This window comes from Pholcus phalangioides, unplaced genomic scaffold (assembly GCF_987345545.1).
Source record: "Pholcus phalangioides strain wild (caught in Gottingen) unplaced genomic scaffold, Ppha-v1.0 ptg000015l_1, whole genome shotgun sequence".
Classification (NCBI taxonomy): Eukaryota; Metazoa; Arthropoda; class Arachnida; order Araneae; family Pholcidae; genus Pholcus; species Pholcus phalangioides.
Genome location: NW_028301608.1, coordinates 3,609,743 through 3,629,331, shown reverse-complemented (window position 1 = coordinate 3,629,331; position 19,589 = coordinate 3,609,743). Strand labels below are relative to the sequence as shown.

General features: G+C 36.8%; 1 protein-coding gene across 1 annotated transcript in view; it reads right to left on the bottom strand.

The window, feature by feature from the left end:
- Window positions 1-10,241: 10,241 nt before the first annotated feature.
- Window positions 10,242-19,589, bottom strand: part of LOC149075267 (uncharacterized) — a 61,587-nt gene continuing 52,239 nt past the window's right edge. Inside the window, exon 8 of the mRNA XM_089242587.1 lies at window positions 10,242-17,689. Within this exon, the coding sequence (XP_089098713.1) occupies window positions 10,670-17,689 (7,020 nt within the window). The 3' untranslated portion in view covers window positions 10,242-10,669. The remainder of the gene's footprint in view (window positions 17,690-19,589) is intronic.

Below are 19,589 nucleotides of genomic sequence, written 5' to 3'. Positions count from 1 at the left end.
GTCTGTTAAGTCATGTATGAAAAGTGTTAATTGGGTAGATACTGATAACGATGATCGAAATCCATGTTGGTTAGGGAAGAAAAAGTTAATCGAATCGAGGTGGGTACGGATATTCTTGGCAATTATGTGTTCTAAGAGCTTGCAGCAAGAGGAGGTGATAGCAATAGGTCTAACTAAAGTTGAGAGGGTGGGAGAGTGAGCCAGATTTATGGATGGGAATTATCTTATTAATTTTCCAGTCATTGGGTAGGTTAGAAGTATTCAGTGAGACGTTGAATATAATGAGGAGTTAGTTGCAAATTTCATTGGCGCAGAATTTTAGGATATGATTGGGGATCCCATCTGGGCCAGTAGAGTGGGGTTTTTAATGTATAATGTAGTTTTCATTTTCAGAGACTTGAGTCCCCATATGGACGGATGCCTCCAGGTGACATATTCCCCACGTAGGCGACACGCTATACACTCCCTGTCCTTCTAATTAGGAAATGGTGCTTGTATTCAGAAAACCTGCATTGAAGCAGCCGAAACTGAACCCGATTGAAATGCTCTTTGTCAGCTGCAGAAGGTGCGGCCCCCTTTATCATGAAAAAAAAACAACTCAAATACATGGAATAAAAACATTTTCAAATGTTTGGAAGAATTTCGGAAACTGATTTTTTTTCTTTTCCTCTTCCCGTCTTCTTTCTCCCAAAAATTTAGGCCCTGGAGGCCACGGCCGTAGCGGGCCTTCTCGGGGCCCCGGTGCAGAGTTTTTCGTGGGGGGGGCACCTTTGAAATGGTTATACTAAAAAAAGGAGGGGTTCTTCCCCCCCCCTCTTTCTCTTCTCATTTTGCAGAATAAGAAACTGTCAAAGATTTTAAGAAATTTGCAAAATAAGTGTAATTTTTTTTTTGTTGGGGCCACCCATTTGGCTCAGGTTCCTGGAGCATTATCCCGATTGCTGCAGCCTAGTTACGAGCCTAAGACAATTACCATTACTTTTAGTTTTTCATGCCATTTATACATTACCTGTAAAAGTTTGGCTTCAGGGCCCGCCAAAGATCCCAGGCTAGAATCCCTTCTCCAGTATGTGGGAGTCCATGGCCCTTCCCCCCTCCGGTAAACACGCCACTAGATGCCACGGACTGGCTGTAACTAGGTGTGAAGATCATTTTATTGTCGGGGGTGGGGGGAGGAAAGCATCAAAATGGCTCCTCGAGATCGACTGAGATGCCACAAGATATTTAAAATTTCTAAGAGTGCTGCGAACGTAAACAGGGCATGTAAAAACCCCCCTCTTTGCGGTCATCGGCGGGACACAAAGAAATTCGTCCGTAAAAAAGAAGTGACCGTGAGAGGAGGAACCTTATTAAAACCTTGAGAATAATTCTTCATTTTGAAATAAACACAATTTTGAATAACATAAGTAAGAAGTACTACATACTTTTTAGAAATTCTCAATTTAATTTACAATGGAACATAGAAAAAATTACAGTAATTTCCGATAAATAAGTCGCATCCTGAAAAATGGCCGGGGAAAAAAGTTTTTGCGGAAAAATCACCACTTCTTTTTTTTACACGTCACAGCTTCGTATAAAGGCCGAAATACTCTGTACTGACGTGACGTGATTATTCTGAGTCTAGGTGTGGATAACGTATTCATGCGACATTTTTTTTTTGGGGGGGGGGGGGTTGAGCCAGCTCTCCAAAGTTAATAGTGGGGGGGGGGGGTCTCGATCCCATTGGCCTAATACAAGTTTACGCCTATGACAGGTTCCAAGCACTTCCCTGTGCAAAATCGGGATCCTCGCAAAAGATCTCAGTCCAAAAGCCCGGTCCAACGGAGACTGGATCATTTTTGTCGTGGGGGAAAGAATATGTAATTTTTTTACCCTCTCCACTAAAAAAATCGATCGAAACGGTATTTTTCGTCCCCCTCCCCAGAATTAGCAGCCCCCTCAAGATTACCGCCTGCGAAAACTGCCTTCTTTCCTAGTTCCGGCCCTGGCTACCGAAGTGTTGGGGTACTGGAAACAGGGGTGCAACTAGTGGGGTCAAATTTCCAGGGTGCCGGACCGGGGAAGAGGGTCACAAATTTCACCCTTTAACCTCCCTTCAACAATACTTGAAATATTTTTTAAGAAATTTTATAAATTTCTATATAAAATATATATATATGAACGATGCTAACGTAAATAGTTTGGGAATCCCTGATTTGTAAGGAGAAAATTTCATATTCCTAGAATTAGAATGCAATGGTACCCGGCTCAGGGCTTTGAAATTTTCCATTCATTTCTTCTTTTCTTTTTTTTTAGGTTAATTTTATTTTACTATTATTTATTTGATTCCTCATCAAAGGCACCGGAATCTAGGAGCGGAGGTTATTTGAGCCCTCCCAACTCCAATAAGGGGGCTGAGCCCAAGGCCGCAACTAGGGGTGCAGGCGGATCTGGTGCCCCGGGCGCTGTACTAGAGGGGGCGCAAATTTCACTATTTAATCTCTCCTTCAACGTTATGAGGGGGCGCCAAAATGCATGCTTGCCCCGGCTGACCAAGCATCTAGTTGCGACCCTGGCTGAGCCAACACCTACTAGAGAATTTTCAGTGGGTGTTGTGTTCTAGTGCAGTGGTTCTCAACCTTTTTTTGTCCATGGCCCATTTCAACCATTTCTCATTCCTGTGGCCCCCCTTGCGAATATGAATAATTTTCTACTCCCCTTCCTTTCTCCCCCCCCCCGTTTTTCCATTAGAAGATAATTATTAAAAAATTGTCTGAAGTGTAAATATTTTTGAATTTAGTTTGATTAATTTTTAATTTATGAAAATAACGAAAAAGCAAAATAAACATAATAGAATACAGTAAAAATAGAATAAATCCCTTGGGGTCACAAAGTGTCTGTATCATCGTAATGTTACTTTTTGTGAAGTTTATTGTTTTGTGTTTTTCACAGTTTGATTTGTATGTTTTATGAGTTGTGTCAGTCCAATTGAAAAAAAAAAAAAATTTTAATCAATGTATAAACTCTGCGCTTGAAGACGGCACAATGTCATCAAGTTACAGTACTGGATGAAATTTTTATTATTTCCAAATTAGTTTTTTCGTGTAAAAGATTATGGTTTCATTGAGAAATGTCAGTTGTAGCTTCCAAAATATGCGTTCTTATAATGATAAAAATCGCAAAAAGTGGTAGCAAGCAGTTTTGTTAATTTTATTCTCTTCGTGCGGATAAAAGTAGTAATGAGGGAGTAGATACACAAATGAATCATAATTGAAAAGTTCAACCTTTCACGTCATTAACAATAACACATGTATCAAGGATACAGGTTCATGTTGTAGCCCTACTATGAATTTAAAATAATTAACTAAAATACGTGTGAAAATTTTTTAAATATTTGTTTGAACCATTCATTCCAGAGAAATCATATACGCAGTGACAAAACTGTTCGTGTGAACATAATAATGAATCATTATCAGTATTTCAAGCCCATCGGACAATATAAATAATCAGATTTTCAAATAAGAAAATTATCAGTTTGTTGACTTGAATTTTGATACGTGAAAATCTGATATTTCATTGGATGTGTGACAAGCTACCTTCAAGTGGCTTTTTGGTTCATAATGTGACCGCTCTCTCGCAGGCGAACGAAGCAACGTGCTAGTTGGCTTAAACACAGCACAATATTTCACATTACAGTCCGTACTATATTTAATATACAGGGCGCATAGGTAAAGGGGCATATGGCATTTTACTGGCGAACCATTGGTCCTAGAGGCATACTTCCAGTTGGAAAAAGTACCCGAATAATGTGTAGTACTCAGATATTTGATTCATGATGCCAGGGGTACATAGTTATTAAAATAAAAATGTTAACTTTTTGTGCAGACACCCTGTGCCCCAAAACCCAATTGGAAAGTTGTTTCCCGGTCTCCCACAAAAAAATTCGACGTGTTTAAGTTCAAATTTTCACTGAGATATTCGAAGAAAGTTGAAAAAAAAACAGCATTAAATGAGGGGAAACCATTTTACCCGCATTTAATGCTGTTTTTTCCCAAATTTCCTCAATTTTTCGAATTCGCATATCTCGATGAATATAGAAACGTGAAATTATTTTAGTTGGCATCGGGAAAGACAGAGCAACAACTTCTTAATCGGGTTCTTTGGCACACTGGGACGGTATAAAAAGTTGTTTTTTTACTTTATAGCTATACAACCCCTTACAACATGAATGACATATCTGAGTTGGACACGAGATTTGGATACTTTTTCTAGTTGGGTATGTCTCTAAGACTAACGGCCCGCCAGTAAAGTGTCATGCGCCCTGTTACACATGCATCCTCCAAATACACGTAAAAAAAATAGCTTGAGACGAAACACAGGCAACAGTAATTTTAACAAATACCATTATAATGGTAAAAATATCGTTTCAACGAAAACTTTTCTAATCCCTCGGATAGGTTTACATAGGAACAATATAAAAATCTGGAATTCCTTTGTAACGAAATTTCGTTATTACAAAGTGATTTCTCGGGTCTGTTGGAGTTCCGGTCTAATGGGGTTTGACCAAAGCGTATTAATAAAGGGTCTTTAATACGCTTTGGGTTTGACTGTATTTCCCCCCAAAACCATCTGACATTTTTTGCAGTAAAGTAATTGAACTTCGGCAATTTGATCTGAAAACAGTCCTTTTTATAATGATTATGTCCTTTTTACTTTTATAAATTTAGGAAGGAAACAAAAGGAAGAAAGGGTGGGGAGAAAAAGAAAAATGGCCAAGACGGGCTCGGTTGTGCGTAAATGCCTCGAACTTCCACTTGTGCGCAAGGGGATTCATGCCTCACTCTCAGTTTTATGACAAAATTTCACATTTATGAGACGTATGACAACGGGCACGATTAATCTCAATATATAGCTCTTTCAATATTAAAATATTTCATTTATACGAAGCACAATTTCAATTACTTGACATTTTTATTTTGATTCGAACTCCAAATCTTTGGCATTTAGACATTATTTCCAACTATCAAATCCATGTAGTTTTTGCAGATTGTGAAAACGTGTCGCTGAATTGGTTTGGCACGCGTGTTATCAACACTAAAAACTATAAATTTTAGGTTGACAGACACAAAGAGACGCATTGAGTGGGTTATGGACATTTCAAAGTGAAGACTTGCGTGAGAATTTATTGCACTTTTTTTAGAAATCAGCAGATCCAGTGAGTCTCTAATAAACGGGTTTAAATTGCTTTAAATGGGGTGATACGCCTTTAGAATTTTTTTTTTCTAATGTCCACAACATTTTTCTTGCAGGATAGGAAAATTGCATTGGAATTATTTGGGATGTTGCAGGCCAGTAGTAGGGCAGTTAAAAGGAAGCATTACAGTATCGATTAAAAAAACTTTAAACATGTGGTGTTAATCTTGGAGGAAGTCCCAATACAGGGGCGGCTCGAGCTCACATGCCGCCCGGGTGCGAAGCCTCATGTGCCGCCCCTACTGGCGACCCTGCCAGGAGGCTGATAGGGCTTCGGTGAAGGGCACCTGGATATAAACCTGATTTTTTTTCAGAAGAAAATCGCACATCATTGTTTACAGTGCAAAATGTGCGTGACCATACGTCCCGCTTTTGAAGTAGAAAATTTTTTTGTTCTAGAATTATTTTACCATTCTTAATAAATGCCAGATAACTTAATCCTTGAAAGAGATATTGATATCTTGATATCTTATTGAGATATTGATATATATATCCTTAAAGAGATATTTCCTTGATCCCATCAAGATGATATTTAACGGGGTAATTTTTATTAAGAACATTTTTTCAAAGGTGTTTCTGGTATTCCAGGGGCCGGACAAGTGAAAAACCAAAATTTTCCCTGGCCTTCATTTGACTATTGTGGATCAAATTCTAAGTGAGGGTATGGTCTTCTAGGCTGGGATCTCTCTCATAGTCAGATTTCTCACGGCCTCTTCTATAGTTAATTTATAGCCTGAAAAAGCCAAAAAATTATGAGAATTATCCCGGGCTCTTATGGGGGCCATGGGGGAGGGAACCAAAATGCACACATGGTCCTTGTAATAGAGTACAGGGGCGGCGCTTGGCCATGCGACCCATTGCGGCCACATGGGGCACCGCTTAAGAGGATGCTAAATCCGGGGTGAATGGGTAAAAAAAAATTCCATTGGCCAAAAAAAACCAAACTGTCGGCTCTGGAGGGGCGCAAAATCCGAAATGAAGGGCCGAAAAAAATGTTTTGTTAGGAATTGTTTGGATAAATTGTGTGGGTGGGGCATGACCTTCTAAGGGTAGGGCTGACAGGGCTCCAGCCCGGGACAAAATCCTTATAACTTTTTTTTTTTCACTCTATAAATTAACTGTAGAAGGGGCTTCGTGGAAAATCGGGCAAGGGCCCCCACGAAAGATTCCCTGACGCAGGAGGTAGGGGCTATGGAGGGAGTACAGATTTTGTCTCGAGCTGCCCAGATAGCTTACATTCTTGTTTCTGGTATTACGATCAGATGCCTTGCCTATTTTCTCAACGTTTCCGTTGTCGAGGTAGAGTATGACTCAAAAGTGTGATGTCGTGAATTTTTACTGTGTTAAATTTTGTTGTCTTAAGTAAAGTCTACGCTGCCGCCCCTTACAACCTGCTGCCCGGGTGCGCCGCACCACTCGCACAAACTGCCCCTGTCCCAATACATTATCACAGCAATGTAGTTTTAAAAAATTTAATTTCGCGGGTATTTTTCCTCATGTATGATTTGGTCTCTTGGAGTTCGTTATAACTGAATTCGACTTTATTTCTTTTCAGCAGAGGTACAGAGATTGGCACCCGATTTCAAAATTCATAAAAAATACCCCAGAGAAATCATTCGTATTCCCCATCAGACCACTCAGTGCTGGCTGAAGATAACTTTGTTCTAAACTAGATGGCTATCTGTCTGTAATTGCATGAAAACGATGGGGGTTTTTTTTTACAATTTTGCTTTCATTTTTCACCCATCTACTTCTTGGATTACATTTACTACCATCACTCAAAAGAATGTCAAGGAATGATCAATAAATCTTTGTCTGCTTTCTTTGTGGCAACCCTCTTTGAATGGAAAGTCTGAACACACAATTTTCTGTCTTTACAGTTACTCCATTTTGCTTAAACCTCTTCTATAATTCGTGTCAGGGCCTACTATCACCCCCCAAGTCGTAAAACCACCGAGATTCCATGAACCACTTTTTTTATTTCCTTCCTCATGTTAATGTCACTTGGATGGGGAAAAGTTACGAAAAATATATTCTATGCATTTTGTTTGAAATTAAATTTTTTTAGTCAGAGTGACTAAAAAAAATTTAGTGTCACAAATTTCTTCGTGGCCCCCGTATCAGTAGCCATGGCTCCCCTTTTGCAAGATTTTCATCCGTGGGCCCCCCTGGAATATCCTAGAGGCCCCGGTTGAGAACCACTGTTCTAGTGGGTGTTAGCTGAGCCTCTTCCCAATAGTTTTTAGAAAAACAATGCAGTGCGTCTTGTTTCCTGCGTATGTGCTTCAGCCCCGTATATACGGGACGGCCAGCAACTTTCAGCGATCTCTCCCCACCCAATGTTAATTTCTCCATGTCGGCACCTCTGTTGTGAAGGCTCGAAAAATGTTACTGGCCTTCGATCTTGTTAATACGCTTAATCGTTGTTCACTTTACCTCCTCCCACTTTATTTTTTTCCGTTGTCTCATGTCCCCATCTCCAAGGTCACACTCAACAAAAGAAATGCTGTTCCGACAGTACAAGCAAGAGAAAGGATTCCCCCCCCCAAGTTATCTCCAGAGGTACAGCACTCTGGGAGGATGCAATTTAGGATGGATGAATGCTGGGGTGATTGCGAGATAATGCTATTGTCACAACAAGTGCATTGAGATTCTAAAGAAAAATAAAATTTCGAGCAGATGATTTCTACTATTTAGAGAAATTTTTTTCTGAGCCAAGTGTGCGAACATATCCACTCGAATTTTTTTTTTTTTGCGGGGGGGGGGGGGGCTCGGGCCCATGGGCCAGATACAAGTTTACGCCTATGACTACACCTGCTACTAAATAACAGGCTGTTTTCACTGATAGATGAATAAATCTTTCAGGTCTAGATAGTATTTATTTTGATCAAATTTATACAACAAATAGCATTTACCAAATATTTTCTTATTTGGAGAAAAAAATAGAAACCTCGAATCTCGGTTTTTGTTACTTCTGATGAATTTTAAATATAATAATGTGCAAAGAATTCACAAATTAATACCATACAATCAGATTGATTTTAATGTTTATGGATATAATAAATAACGGTTCTCCCAATAGCGTATATCGTCCTGGTGCGCGCCAAGTTTAGGGTAGTGGCTATTAGTGTAGTTGTCTCTGATAAAACTACATTTCGTTTCATCCGTATTTTTTTTAGCATTATTAAAAATTGGGGAATTGCAAAATGAAACAAAATTATAATATAAAAAGGTGCAATGTTCGACGGAAAATTCTTATTTTTTTTCTTCTAAATTGATGAAATTGCCGTCACAAACGATTGCTTTGCGATACATCGTTTGGAATAATTATGGTATAAATATTCGTTCAATCATGGATATAAAGTCACCAAAATGAAGAGTAATGAAAAAAAAAAGTTTGTTTTTCACCTTCATAAAATAAAAATTATTTTTTAACAGCACTGAAAATAAAAAAATCCAAACACTCGCGTAGCATATGGAGCATTTATCGTTCGGAACTTGTTTAGTGCTTTTTCCCTCTGCAATAAACCTTCAAATTCAGTTTCTCAATGTTGAGAGCGTCCCCAACACATTTTTACTCGTATCTCTCTCATTTTCATACTTACAACGATGAAATTTAATTTTTAGGGTAAATGCAATGCGATAAATCAGATCAGATGGAAAAAATAAGGGTTTACATTTCGAAGTTTGAACAATAATAAATATGTAGATGACCCCTCATCAAGACAAATTGCACATATTCGGGTGGAAAATAACAAATAATTTTTGGTGAAAACTGCTTCATTCTACAACTTTTAGAACCCAAGATGACTCCATCGTTCGGTTAAAAGTTGTGGGTACTGTACATATGTACAATCAAGGCCGCTTATAATGAAAACAGATACATGCACTGTGAAATATGTCAGAACAATTTTTTTCTGTCCCAAAGGCAGCAATACCATAAGAATGTTAAAAATATTGTCTACGGTCAAACTTAGGGTTTGCGAACTTAATTTGTTCCTGAAATCTGCTGTTCTTAAACTGAAATAATTTTTCCAATAGGAATCAGTGCAAATTAGTTCTTGGAACCTAGGTTTTTATTGTCAATTTTTACAACACTGCTTTGCACTCAAGTGCATAGCATAAAACTAATTGAAAGCATCATACTGTCATTGAAAACACTTTTCCATTGAGAGAAACAATCACGAACTTACATGGTAACAGGCTTATATACTATGCCAGGGTAGACCCATGTCTAGTCTCCTTAGTATCAAGGCCCTTGAAATTTGTGCTTGCAAAACAATCTGGCATAATTCCTCTAATACCAAATTCATACTCCTGTGATTCACTTGTCATGCTTTATCAATAAGCACTATGAGCTATGTAGGACAATGAATGAACACCAAGACTCTGCTACTGTACTTATTCTGCTGCAGAGATCTTTCAGCCCAGCTTCATAACACTCAGCAAAAAGTGTGTGTACCTAACATCTGAGTGCGTACTCAATGTTGTGTCTGATTTTTCAGTGCTGTCATCTATATCTCACATTGTGAATGAAGAGTAATGATCAAATATTTGTAGTGTTGTAGACAGATGTGATTAATTCGCTAAACTACACATTAATCATTTTTCTTGCAGAGTGAGACTCAAAGATTTAATTTTTAGAAGTAAAAATTTATAACAAAATTTCTGGCTCATTTTTAATTTGGTTAGCAAATAACGTGTGCTTATCATTTACAATGCCTAAAGCAGGCATTTTCTCAAAATTTTCTCACTTTTGCGGCTCCCTTTCCCAATTCATGATTCATCTGCAGCTCCCCAGAATATATAGGTAGTAGGTATTTTACCTAAAAAAACCACTTCAAAGCATAAATACGCACACTAATCAATATTTTTAGCTAACTCCCAATACCCCTAACAAATGTTGGCAACACCCCTAGGAGCCGGGACCTAGACTTTGAAAAGCACTGACCTACAGCAATATCAATATACTGAGTTGAAAACAGAATGAAATTGACTATTTCAAGAAAGAAAAAAAAAACAAACTTTAATCAGCTTCCAGATGAACATTGATAATGATGATGTCGTAACTGAACAAGATTCACTGATTATTAATTTACAAATAATGATTACAAATACGATAAATTAACATCAACTCTCTTCGTGTACAAAAATATTTCTGCATGCAACAACACTGTACAGACAAGCAAATGTACTTTATAATATACACAACAAAAATGGCTTGCTTTAACGATTCTTGGTGCAAATATACAAGGAAAATATAAATTTACACTTCGATATTGCATAGATAAAGTTATGAGGCAAAAAAACAAAAATTTGCACGCATTGTTTTACTCATGTCCAAGAAATTGCTTGAAGGAAAACTACCATTTGTATGTTTTCAGATAAAGTGAACCCCATGAAACGCCACCTATATAAGGTCACAAAAGAACTACCATCAATCTGAGTCGATGGTGATACATATAGGTATAGAGCTAGTTTTCACAAATGATCTTTTGCTCCACAGATTATGGGAAACCATTTTACGACGGGGCCTTAGATGTTTCCCTTCAACACTTGTTTCATCTAATGAATGAGTTTGTTTTTCTACATCATTATGACAGGCTTTCATGTCCTTTTCCACGATTAAAGTTTTACAGTTTTTGGCTTTATGTTCAGATAAAGCAGATTTTTTAGAAGCGACACAGTCCCGGACGTTTTCATCAACCAACATAGCACCAGTTCGCTTTTTGCTGCTACGGCTGGATTTTTTACACATTTTGCTTACAGGAATTTTTTTCCCAAGAACCTTCGAGTATGAAGATGTTGGAACCCCATTGACAGCAGAAATGTCCACTTTCTTTAACTTGACTGTACAGTCACGTGTAACGAAAACCTTTGAACCACACACTATTTTTTGTTCTGAAGGTGTGGCAACATTGAAATGCATTTTTTCTTTGATTTTGCAGACAGGTTCCTTTTCTTCAGCTTTAATATTTACAAATGAAGAAACTTCTGTAGTCTCAAGCATGCCATTTCTCACACTCACCAAATTTCTTTTCCGTTTCCTGGTCAACTTCACCGGATGCTTCCTTGTGATTTCAGGAACATCAATGTTGAGCTCAACATCATTGTCCAAGGGCTCCTTCTTGATGGTTTCAAGCGAATAATTTTCATTTTCATTCACATTAATCAATTGTCCATCCACCCGTTCCGAGTTGATTGGTCGCTTTGTAATGCGGATGCCTTCCTCAATACAAATTTTCTTCTGTGCCCTTTTCTTGTCTGTATCGCACCCTGAAGCCAAATTAACTCCGAGGCTGGAAGCAGTTACTTCTTTGCCTTTATGTTTCTTTTCAAGATCTTTAGCACTGTTGGTTGAAGAAAGTGTTTTCTCTTCTTGCCAACTTGATGATTGTCTATCCCCACAAGTGCTATTTCTTGTCATTCTCTGATTCCTTTTGCTGGGCAGATCAGAAACTGTAAAATCTGTTTTATCAGACCCCTCAACATTCCCACTCACCCGTGATGAACTTTCAAAAGTGTTAATATTTTTTGAGTTACCAGATAAATTTAAAGACCTGTTATTTACATGTTTCCTTGCAGGTGTTTTGGATATTTCTACTGCTTGTTTTCTCTTAACAGAAGATTCACATTTTTCATTTTCAATAGATGACTCTTTATCAGTTGAACTGTTAGTGAGATATTCACGTTCACAATGATCGACCAATTTATTTTCTATTTCATCTAGGGCAGGGCTCTTCTTATTTGACTGAAATACTTTAGTTTCATTAGGCACCTTTGTTGTTTCAAGATTTTTTTCTACATTTGATAAAAATAGCTGTCCATTTATAGTGGATTTGGAAATAAGTTTCTTTTTCTTTTTTTTCTCTCGGCTAAGCCCACTTTTACCCTTCAAATCTTTTGGACCGACAGCATCCTCCTTGGTTACTTGACTGGCGGCATTACCTTTATTCTTGTGTATTTTAGCTTCAGAAAAAGAAGAGGCCTCATCTTCTGACACAGTTTTAGAGGAAGGAACATAATATTGTACCTCATTTTTTTGGTTTAATTTCACTTTTCTGATAACAAGTTTTGTGCAGTTTTCATTTTGTGAATTTTTAGATGGCTTTTCAATCAATGCGTGTGAAAAATCAATGTTTTCTTTTTTAGATATAGACGTTTTTGCATCGCTAACTTCTGTGCCAGTTGATGTATCAGCAGTCACTCTTGAAATACCTGAAGCCTTTTGGCCGGGGTTCACATCAAAATTTTTAACTTTGTCCTTTCCAGCTTTATCAGATGACAGAACATTTTTTGTAGAACAAGTTTTTAAGCTCTTATACATGTCTTCTTTACAAGGTACAATTGTCCTTTTAATACTCGACAAAATTTTTGAAACATTCACCAAATCACTATGATGGAGGTTGGTTTTTCTGCCATTTGCATCCAACAATGAAACGCCAACTGTTTGTTTGGATTCTAATCTCGATAGCACAACAGCAGTATTTTGCGTCTCCATGACTTTTCGATCCAGACAAACTAGTTTTACTTCTTTGCCTTTAATCACTTTTCGTTGAACTATGGGTGAAGATAATGGGGAATGATGTGTATCATTAAGTGAAGTATTAATAGATTCTACAGTAACACCAGTATCATTACTTGTCTGCGAACATTGGCTTTTCATTCCAGAAAGTTTGGGCTTTGTGAATGATTTCTTTTGTTTAGCAATACATTTGCGAGAAAAATTTGATGACTGCTCAGAACTTTGTGCTGGTCTTGATATGCATGACGAAATGTCAATATTTTCTGAATCAATTAGCAAAGTTTTTGGTTCTGCTATGTGAAGCTCTGTTGATTTTTTCCCATCAGCCTGAATTAACGTAGATGCTTTAATGAAACTAGCAGATTTCAAAGGTTTCACATATTTCAAGTTATTGCTTTCAGATAGTCCCGAAGTTGAAACATCATCAACACTTGATAAACATGTGCCAACGGTTTCATTAAACTTCAAATTTGAAGTTTTCATAATGGATCCTCTTGATGTAGGTGAAGTGATTCTGTTGCTGCCATAGAAAGTTGATAGAGATATTGTATCATCATAGCTATGGTTCTTGGGAAAATTAAAAGATTGGGTTGATATGCAACTTGTGGACGAATGAACCATGTTTGAGTTGGTAGTTACTACTGGTAATGGACTTTTAAGCATGGATGAAGACTTTTTACCATAACACTGTGGCAATTTGAAGTTACTAATCACAGATGAAGATCCACTGCTACACGACACTGGTGCAGATGCTAGTGAAATAACCATACCAGATCCACGAGTTCTATCAGGATTAGAAGTTGGTGATAACTTTGGTGTATCTACAACATTAGCATGACATTCTTGAGGCTGAACAGATACCACAGTGGAACTGGTATTAGAAAAAGGTTGATTTCTATTAATATAGTCTTGCTTCACTGCTGTTAAAGATTTTTTATCACACTGTGTCATGCTGTGGGGCGATATCATATTACCATTTTCAAACAACTTATTCCTCACATAATCAGCAGCTGATACCACAGCTACTGATTCATAATCATTCCTGTTGGAGCTAGCAGATGCATTGATGTACTTTGGTTGATCACAAGCAGATGCAACATATGGTAGTGCGGAACTTGTTATGGGCTTTGCATTGGTAGAATTATGATGTGCTGCAATTTCGTTTGACCTATCAGTCACTGTAGCTATCTTATTATTCAATGTCCGATCAATATGGGCACGATTGGATTGGACATTCATTTGGTTGTCACTTGTTGAAGAACCATATGATGGAATTTTTTGATGATTACCAATCTCATAGTTGGAAATAGCATCAGACAGAGTGTTTGAGATATCACACATGTTGTTGGTGAATGCATTCATCTGTGATTTATTGTAAGTATCTGCTAATGAGAAACTGAAGTCACCATATTGTTTGGTGAGAGAGTTTTTCAGTTCCATGCTGCCTGGTGTTGAAGATTTCTCTGCATTTTCAGGATGAGAGCCAAAATTTTCCTGCTTGGATGACATTGATAATGATAAATTATCATTCTGACTAGGCTTGCAAACAGATGATTTGAGATGCACACTTTTACATAATACTGAACATGCATTTGTATTGCCAAATGTTGTCGATTGAAAACCAACATTACTTTGTTGGTGGTTGACACATGATTGTTTTGAAGCAGGTACATTGGTGGCTAGTCTATGACTATTATACTCTGCAAATAAAGGAGAATCAACTGGTTTATGGATAATCACAGCATTCACATTTGACTTCAAAGCTGGACTGAGATCAGGTAAAGATGCTATAATACTTTCATCAATTCCAGAAGTATCTCTATATGGCTGCATTACTTTAGTTTCACCAGCTTCTTTATTACTTGTGATGTTCAAAGCAGGTGAAAATTTAGTCAGAACACATTTAGCACTTGCAGCATCGAGAACAGCATGATCTTTATTAAATGGAGGTTCTGGTTTTACCTGGAGGTCATTTATATGTTCAGTCTTTAAGGCGATGTCTTGGCCAAGCGTTTCTGGATTTGATATTCCATTATTTTCAGGATCATTCAAATATTGCATCACCAAAGTATCTAGGCCTATGAATTCTGGTTGGACAACACCCTGAGCATTAGGTTTAGGCCCATGAGAAGCATTCAATGATGAATTAAACATATGATTATCAGTGTTGAGTAGAGGCTGCAAGTCACCAATAGTGGTTTCGATGGGTGAAAAAAAATCATCATTTTTCATGTTACTGCTTTCAATACCAATTCCCTGACACTCTGATTTAGAAGAATCTGAGGAATGCAATAGGTTTTGTGTTTGTTGTGCAAAAGTGTCTGAAAGGCACAACTCGTTTGGTGTGTTTTTACGTGTGGGGCACATTTGGGAAATAATTGGAATTTGTATAGAACTTCTGGAATGAGCAATTGAAACTGTGGGACAAAGCATGACTTTGTCTTTGGGTGCACATGATGGATTACTCTCAGATAACTGAGTCACAAAAATAGCTTTATAGTTCCCAGTTCCTTTTCCAACTTCTGATAAACCAGTCTGTGCACTTAGTCCTCCTATAGCGTTTGAGGCCTTAGATAAATTTGCAGACTGAGAACTATAGGAAGTTGCATTAAGTGACGATTTCTTCAGTACGGCAGATGTTTTTCGCTTTTTTTCCTCCATCAATTTTGTCTCAAGAGTGATCCTCTCAATAATACTTTGAACTTTTCTGTTACATTCTTCTTCTTCATCTCGTTTCCTCTTTTCATTTTCTTCACAAGAGTTCTTATGGACATTTTTTATGTGTCTTTTTCTGGATGCCTCTGAAGAAAAACTTTTTTGGCACATAGTGCAAGAAAAAGGTTTATCCGGCAAACATTTCACATTCTGAGAGACAATGTTTCCAAGTGAAATATCACTGGAAACAACTGGTTTGAAATCAATATCTGCCACAGTATTTTCAAGTGGTTTTTTATTGGCCTCTGTTTGAAGCATTCTTTTTTCAACAGTTTTTGCGCTTGTAGAGCTTGTAGTGATCTGTGAATGCACTTTTCCAACAAGCGCCTGGTACAGTGTACTGCCACATGTAATTTTTGGCAAAACACTACTTGACTGGGAAGTGCTGTCACTAATCTCTGCATCATTTCGGGAAGTTTGGGATGCAGTTTCAGTAGATGCTGGAATATGTTTTTTACAGCTGATGTATCCACTCACTAGATCTGAATCGCTGAAGTTCACATTATCCACAGATTCTTTCATATTAGAGAAAGGCAATGTTCCCAACTTTTCATCTCCAACATACATATAAGGAGTATCATCATAAATATGTCGTTTTTCTCGAATATTCAAATTAGCTATCTGTGGTGACATAGGTGAGGAAGAAATAGCTGACTGTGGTCTTGCTGTGGGAGAGTCAGGAAATTTAAATGATTGCATTTCAGAATCAGATGATACAGAGCTTGATTCATTGTAACTTGATGGACTAACAGTTTTAACTGTTTTACGTGAGACCTTGAAATCTATAGCATGGACAATTTTCATGTGTTTTCTTAAATAATTATAGGATAAAAGTTTTTTACACACATTACAGACTATTTGATCTCTCCTTCTATCATCTTTATTCTCATTCTTGACAATGCTATTTTTTAAATGTGAAGAAACCAAATTAGAATTCTGTTCATTTCCTGATACATAAGATGATGGACTAAAAGGAGGAGATGAATTATACGATGGTGAAAATGAATCTGCTTCTGAACCATGAGCATGCAAAGTACTTGGGCTACTGAAATTTCTCAGGGGCAATTTGAAATCAACATCCACAATCTGATCATCACTGCTACCACCACCAGAGACAGTTTGCAAGCAGCTTTCATCAACTTCAAAATTGATATTTTGATAAGAGTTAGAAGAAAATTCATTTTTGAGATCTTTCTTCAGGTCCCGTGAGTAACTTTCATTTTTTGTGGGTTCTGTGTAAGAAGACAGCGTGCAGCTGTTGTTCCATCCTTGAGGTTCTGGAGGTACTTTGTTGTCATTAAAATCAAGGCTACTGCACGTCACTGATGCAAAAGGAGGTCTCCCTTGAAGACAATTCTTCTTGCTAGAGTCTTGAAATTGTTCATCATTATGGCCCTTCTTTTCTTGGTTAGGGTTTTGTGAAAAAGGCTCAGGTTCTGTACCGTAGCACTCATTATCAGCAACTAATGATGAATCAGGTCTATCAAAAAAATCTGAAGGCTGAGCTGGAAATCCATTGAAAAAATCACCATCATCCATAAATGGATTGTTCAGGCATTGCATTGCTGAGCCAGCTACTTGCCAAGATGATCTCAGTTCAGTCGACTGAAAATTTTTATCTTTGGGCTCATTGGCATACCTTTGCTCTATAGGTGCAGATGATGGTATAAATAGACGTTCATTATTCGAAACTGAGGTTTCGCATGTACTACTTTTATTCACATTATCAATCTCTGGATCTTGCAAAGGCATGTCTAAAGAACTGTCAAGCATATTGTTACCAGTTTCTGAGTGAAAAACAGAATTTTGACTGGATGATGGATGTTCACTCACTGGACTCATAAAATCAGAGAAATATTTTATTATTTTGTTTTCTAAGGTGTCACTGTGTTTATTGGATTCACTGTCAATGATTCCTTCATAGCTGTTATTGACAACCATATTTTGACTAGGATCTTGATAATCGGTCGAATCATCTTTTTTTGGTTCATTAGGAGAGGAAGCTTCGGTTGCAGCATTTCCATGTGCCTGACTTGTAGCCACTTTGGTGTGTTCTTTATCCTTATCATCCCACTTAAATTTATGTATTTTGAATTCATGCATTTTCAATGTGTATCGAGATGACAACATTTTGCCACAAAATCTACAACTAAACCTCTTTATTTTGGTTAACTTCCCTTTTCCATGACGTATTGTTGCAGCCAATTCCTCTGTTATCTATAGAATAAAAGGAAGAAAAAAAAAAGAAAATGAACAAACACAGCATTAAATATTCAAACATTTTCATACCATAACGTAACACAATGAAAATTTCATGTACTGTGCTACACATTTTTCTATATGTATTAAAAATATTAGTTTCAGAGAGTTGACTTTTTCATTGTCTTATGAAGTGGGTTTTCTTCATTTTTGAAAAGGAAATATGTAGTAAATAATGTATCTACACCTTTCAGTTATAGACGTAACATCACGATATTAAAATTTGTGATGAGTGCTGTTTGACCTAGGAAATGATGTTCCGTTCCTTCTTGCAATCAGGGAGGAAAGTGATAATCACTCTCTTGAATGGATCCAGATCTTGCTGAATTGACCTCCTCTTCAGGTTATTCTGCATCAGAGAAATTTTTACAGTTACTCCGGCATATTCTGTTCAAACGGCTCATGTGTGAATCTTTTCTACAACTTGATATTCAATCAAATCAGGGTGACAGATCACTCAATGATTAATCATGAGGGAAAAAACACCCAGCATGGGTCAATATAAGAAGCAATTTTGATGAGCATGCAAAAGCATCATATTTTTGATATTTCTGGGTATTTTGAATAAAAAACATTATAAGGATTATATCTTAAAACTTTCATGAATTTTTTTTGTATTTTCTTGAATAGAAATACATTTTAAGGGAAAATAAGAAATAAAACAACAGTTGGAAACATTCTTTCGATTAGTGAATGAGTAATTAATTTAATTGTAACAACACACTTTTCAAACATATATAAAATTTGATCACTAAAATAAAATTACCTGTCCAAACAAGGTAATAAATGAGTTGTATCATAATTCAATTTGAGTCATATTTAAATATTTACACATTCTAACATTATTTAAAAAATTATACATATACTAGTCTAATCTGAAATTTTTAAAACTTTTGTAATTTTTTCAACCTTTGAAAGCCTTGCAACGTATCAATGAATTTACAGTTTCCTATCGCCTATCAAGTTCTGAATAAAATCTGTGCTTATCATGCTTTTCTTTATATATTTATTAATAAATTGTTATCATAAACTCTTTGTCTTGATGTGATCACATAAAGCCAAGTGCATTGCAATATATAGGTTACTATATACTGAATTATCCTAACATGTGATATCTCATTGACATCGAAAATTCTTTCTTAAGAGATACAAGTAAATGTTCTCTATCCTCAATTCACTGTTTCAAAACTTTTGTGGCAAACTCCGCCTGTCATGCTTAGTAGGTTTTAAGTTACGGTCACATTTTGCAAAAAATGTGAAATGAAATCTTAGAATGCGAGAGTAGTAGTCACTTTCGCAAAAATGCGTACAGGAGGTACGAAACAAGAAGACATCCAGCCATAAATCATTAACATTGTAGCATTTTGTTAAAGCTTCCCCCCTTTTCACTTTTTTGCTAAAGGAATCTTTTATCTAGCTTAAACCCTGATGCTTAGTACCATTGCATGCTACAGGTTGGTCACTCTTGATTCAGATAGTAATCCAAGTATTCAAAATAAATAAGCACGACAAAAAAAAAAAAATAAACAAATAAATAAAAAAATAAATAAATAAAATAAAAAATAAATAAATAAAAATGATAATAATAATAAATATAGCGTTTAAATCCCAGTAAGAGACATGGTTTCATAAATCTGGGAGCAAACACAGCAATAACTAGACTATTTTTTACCAATTTTAGATTTTTTTTCAAAAGGAAATATTTTGCATGCGATTTGCAATCTTTTGCTGGACATTACCTCTCTCAGGTTTATAGAACCCCTGATTGTGAAAGACAGAAATAACCCTGAGATCTTGTACTGTGCAAAGCAAATACATGTAAAATAGCTTTTTGATACTGATCACATTGTGCATAGAT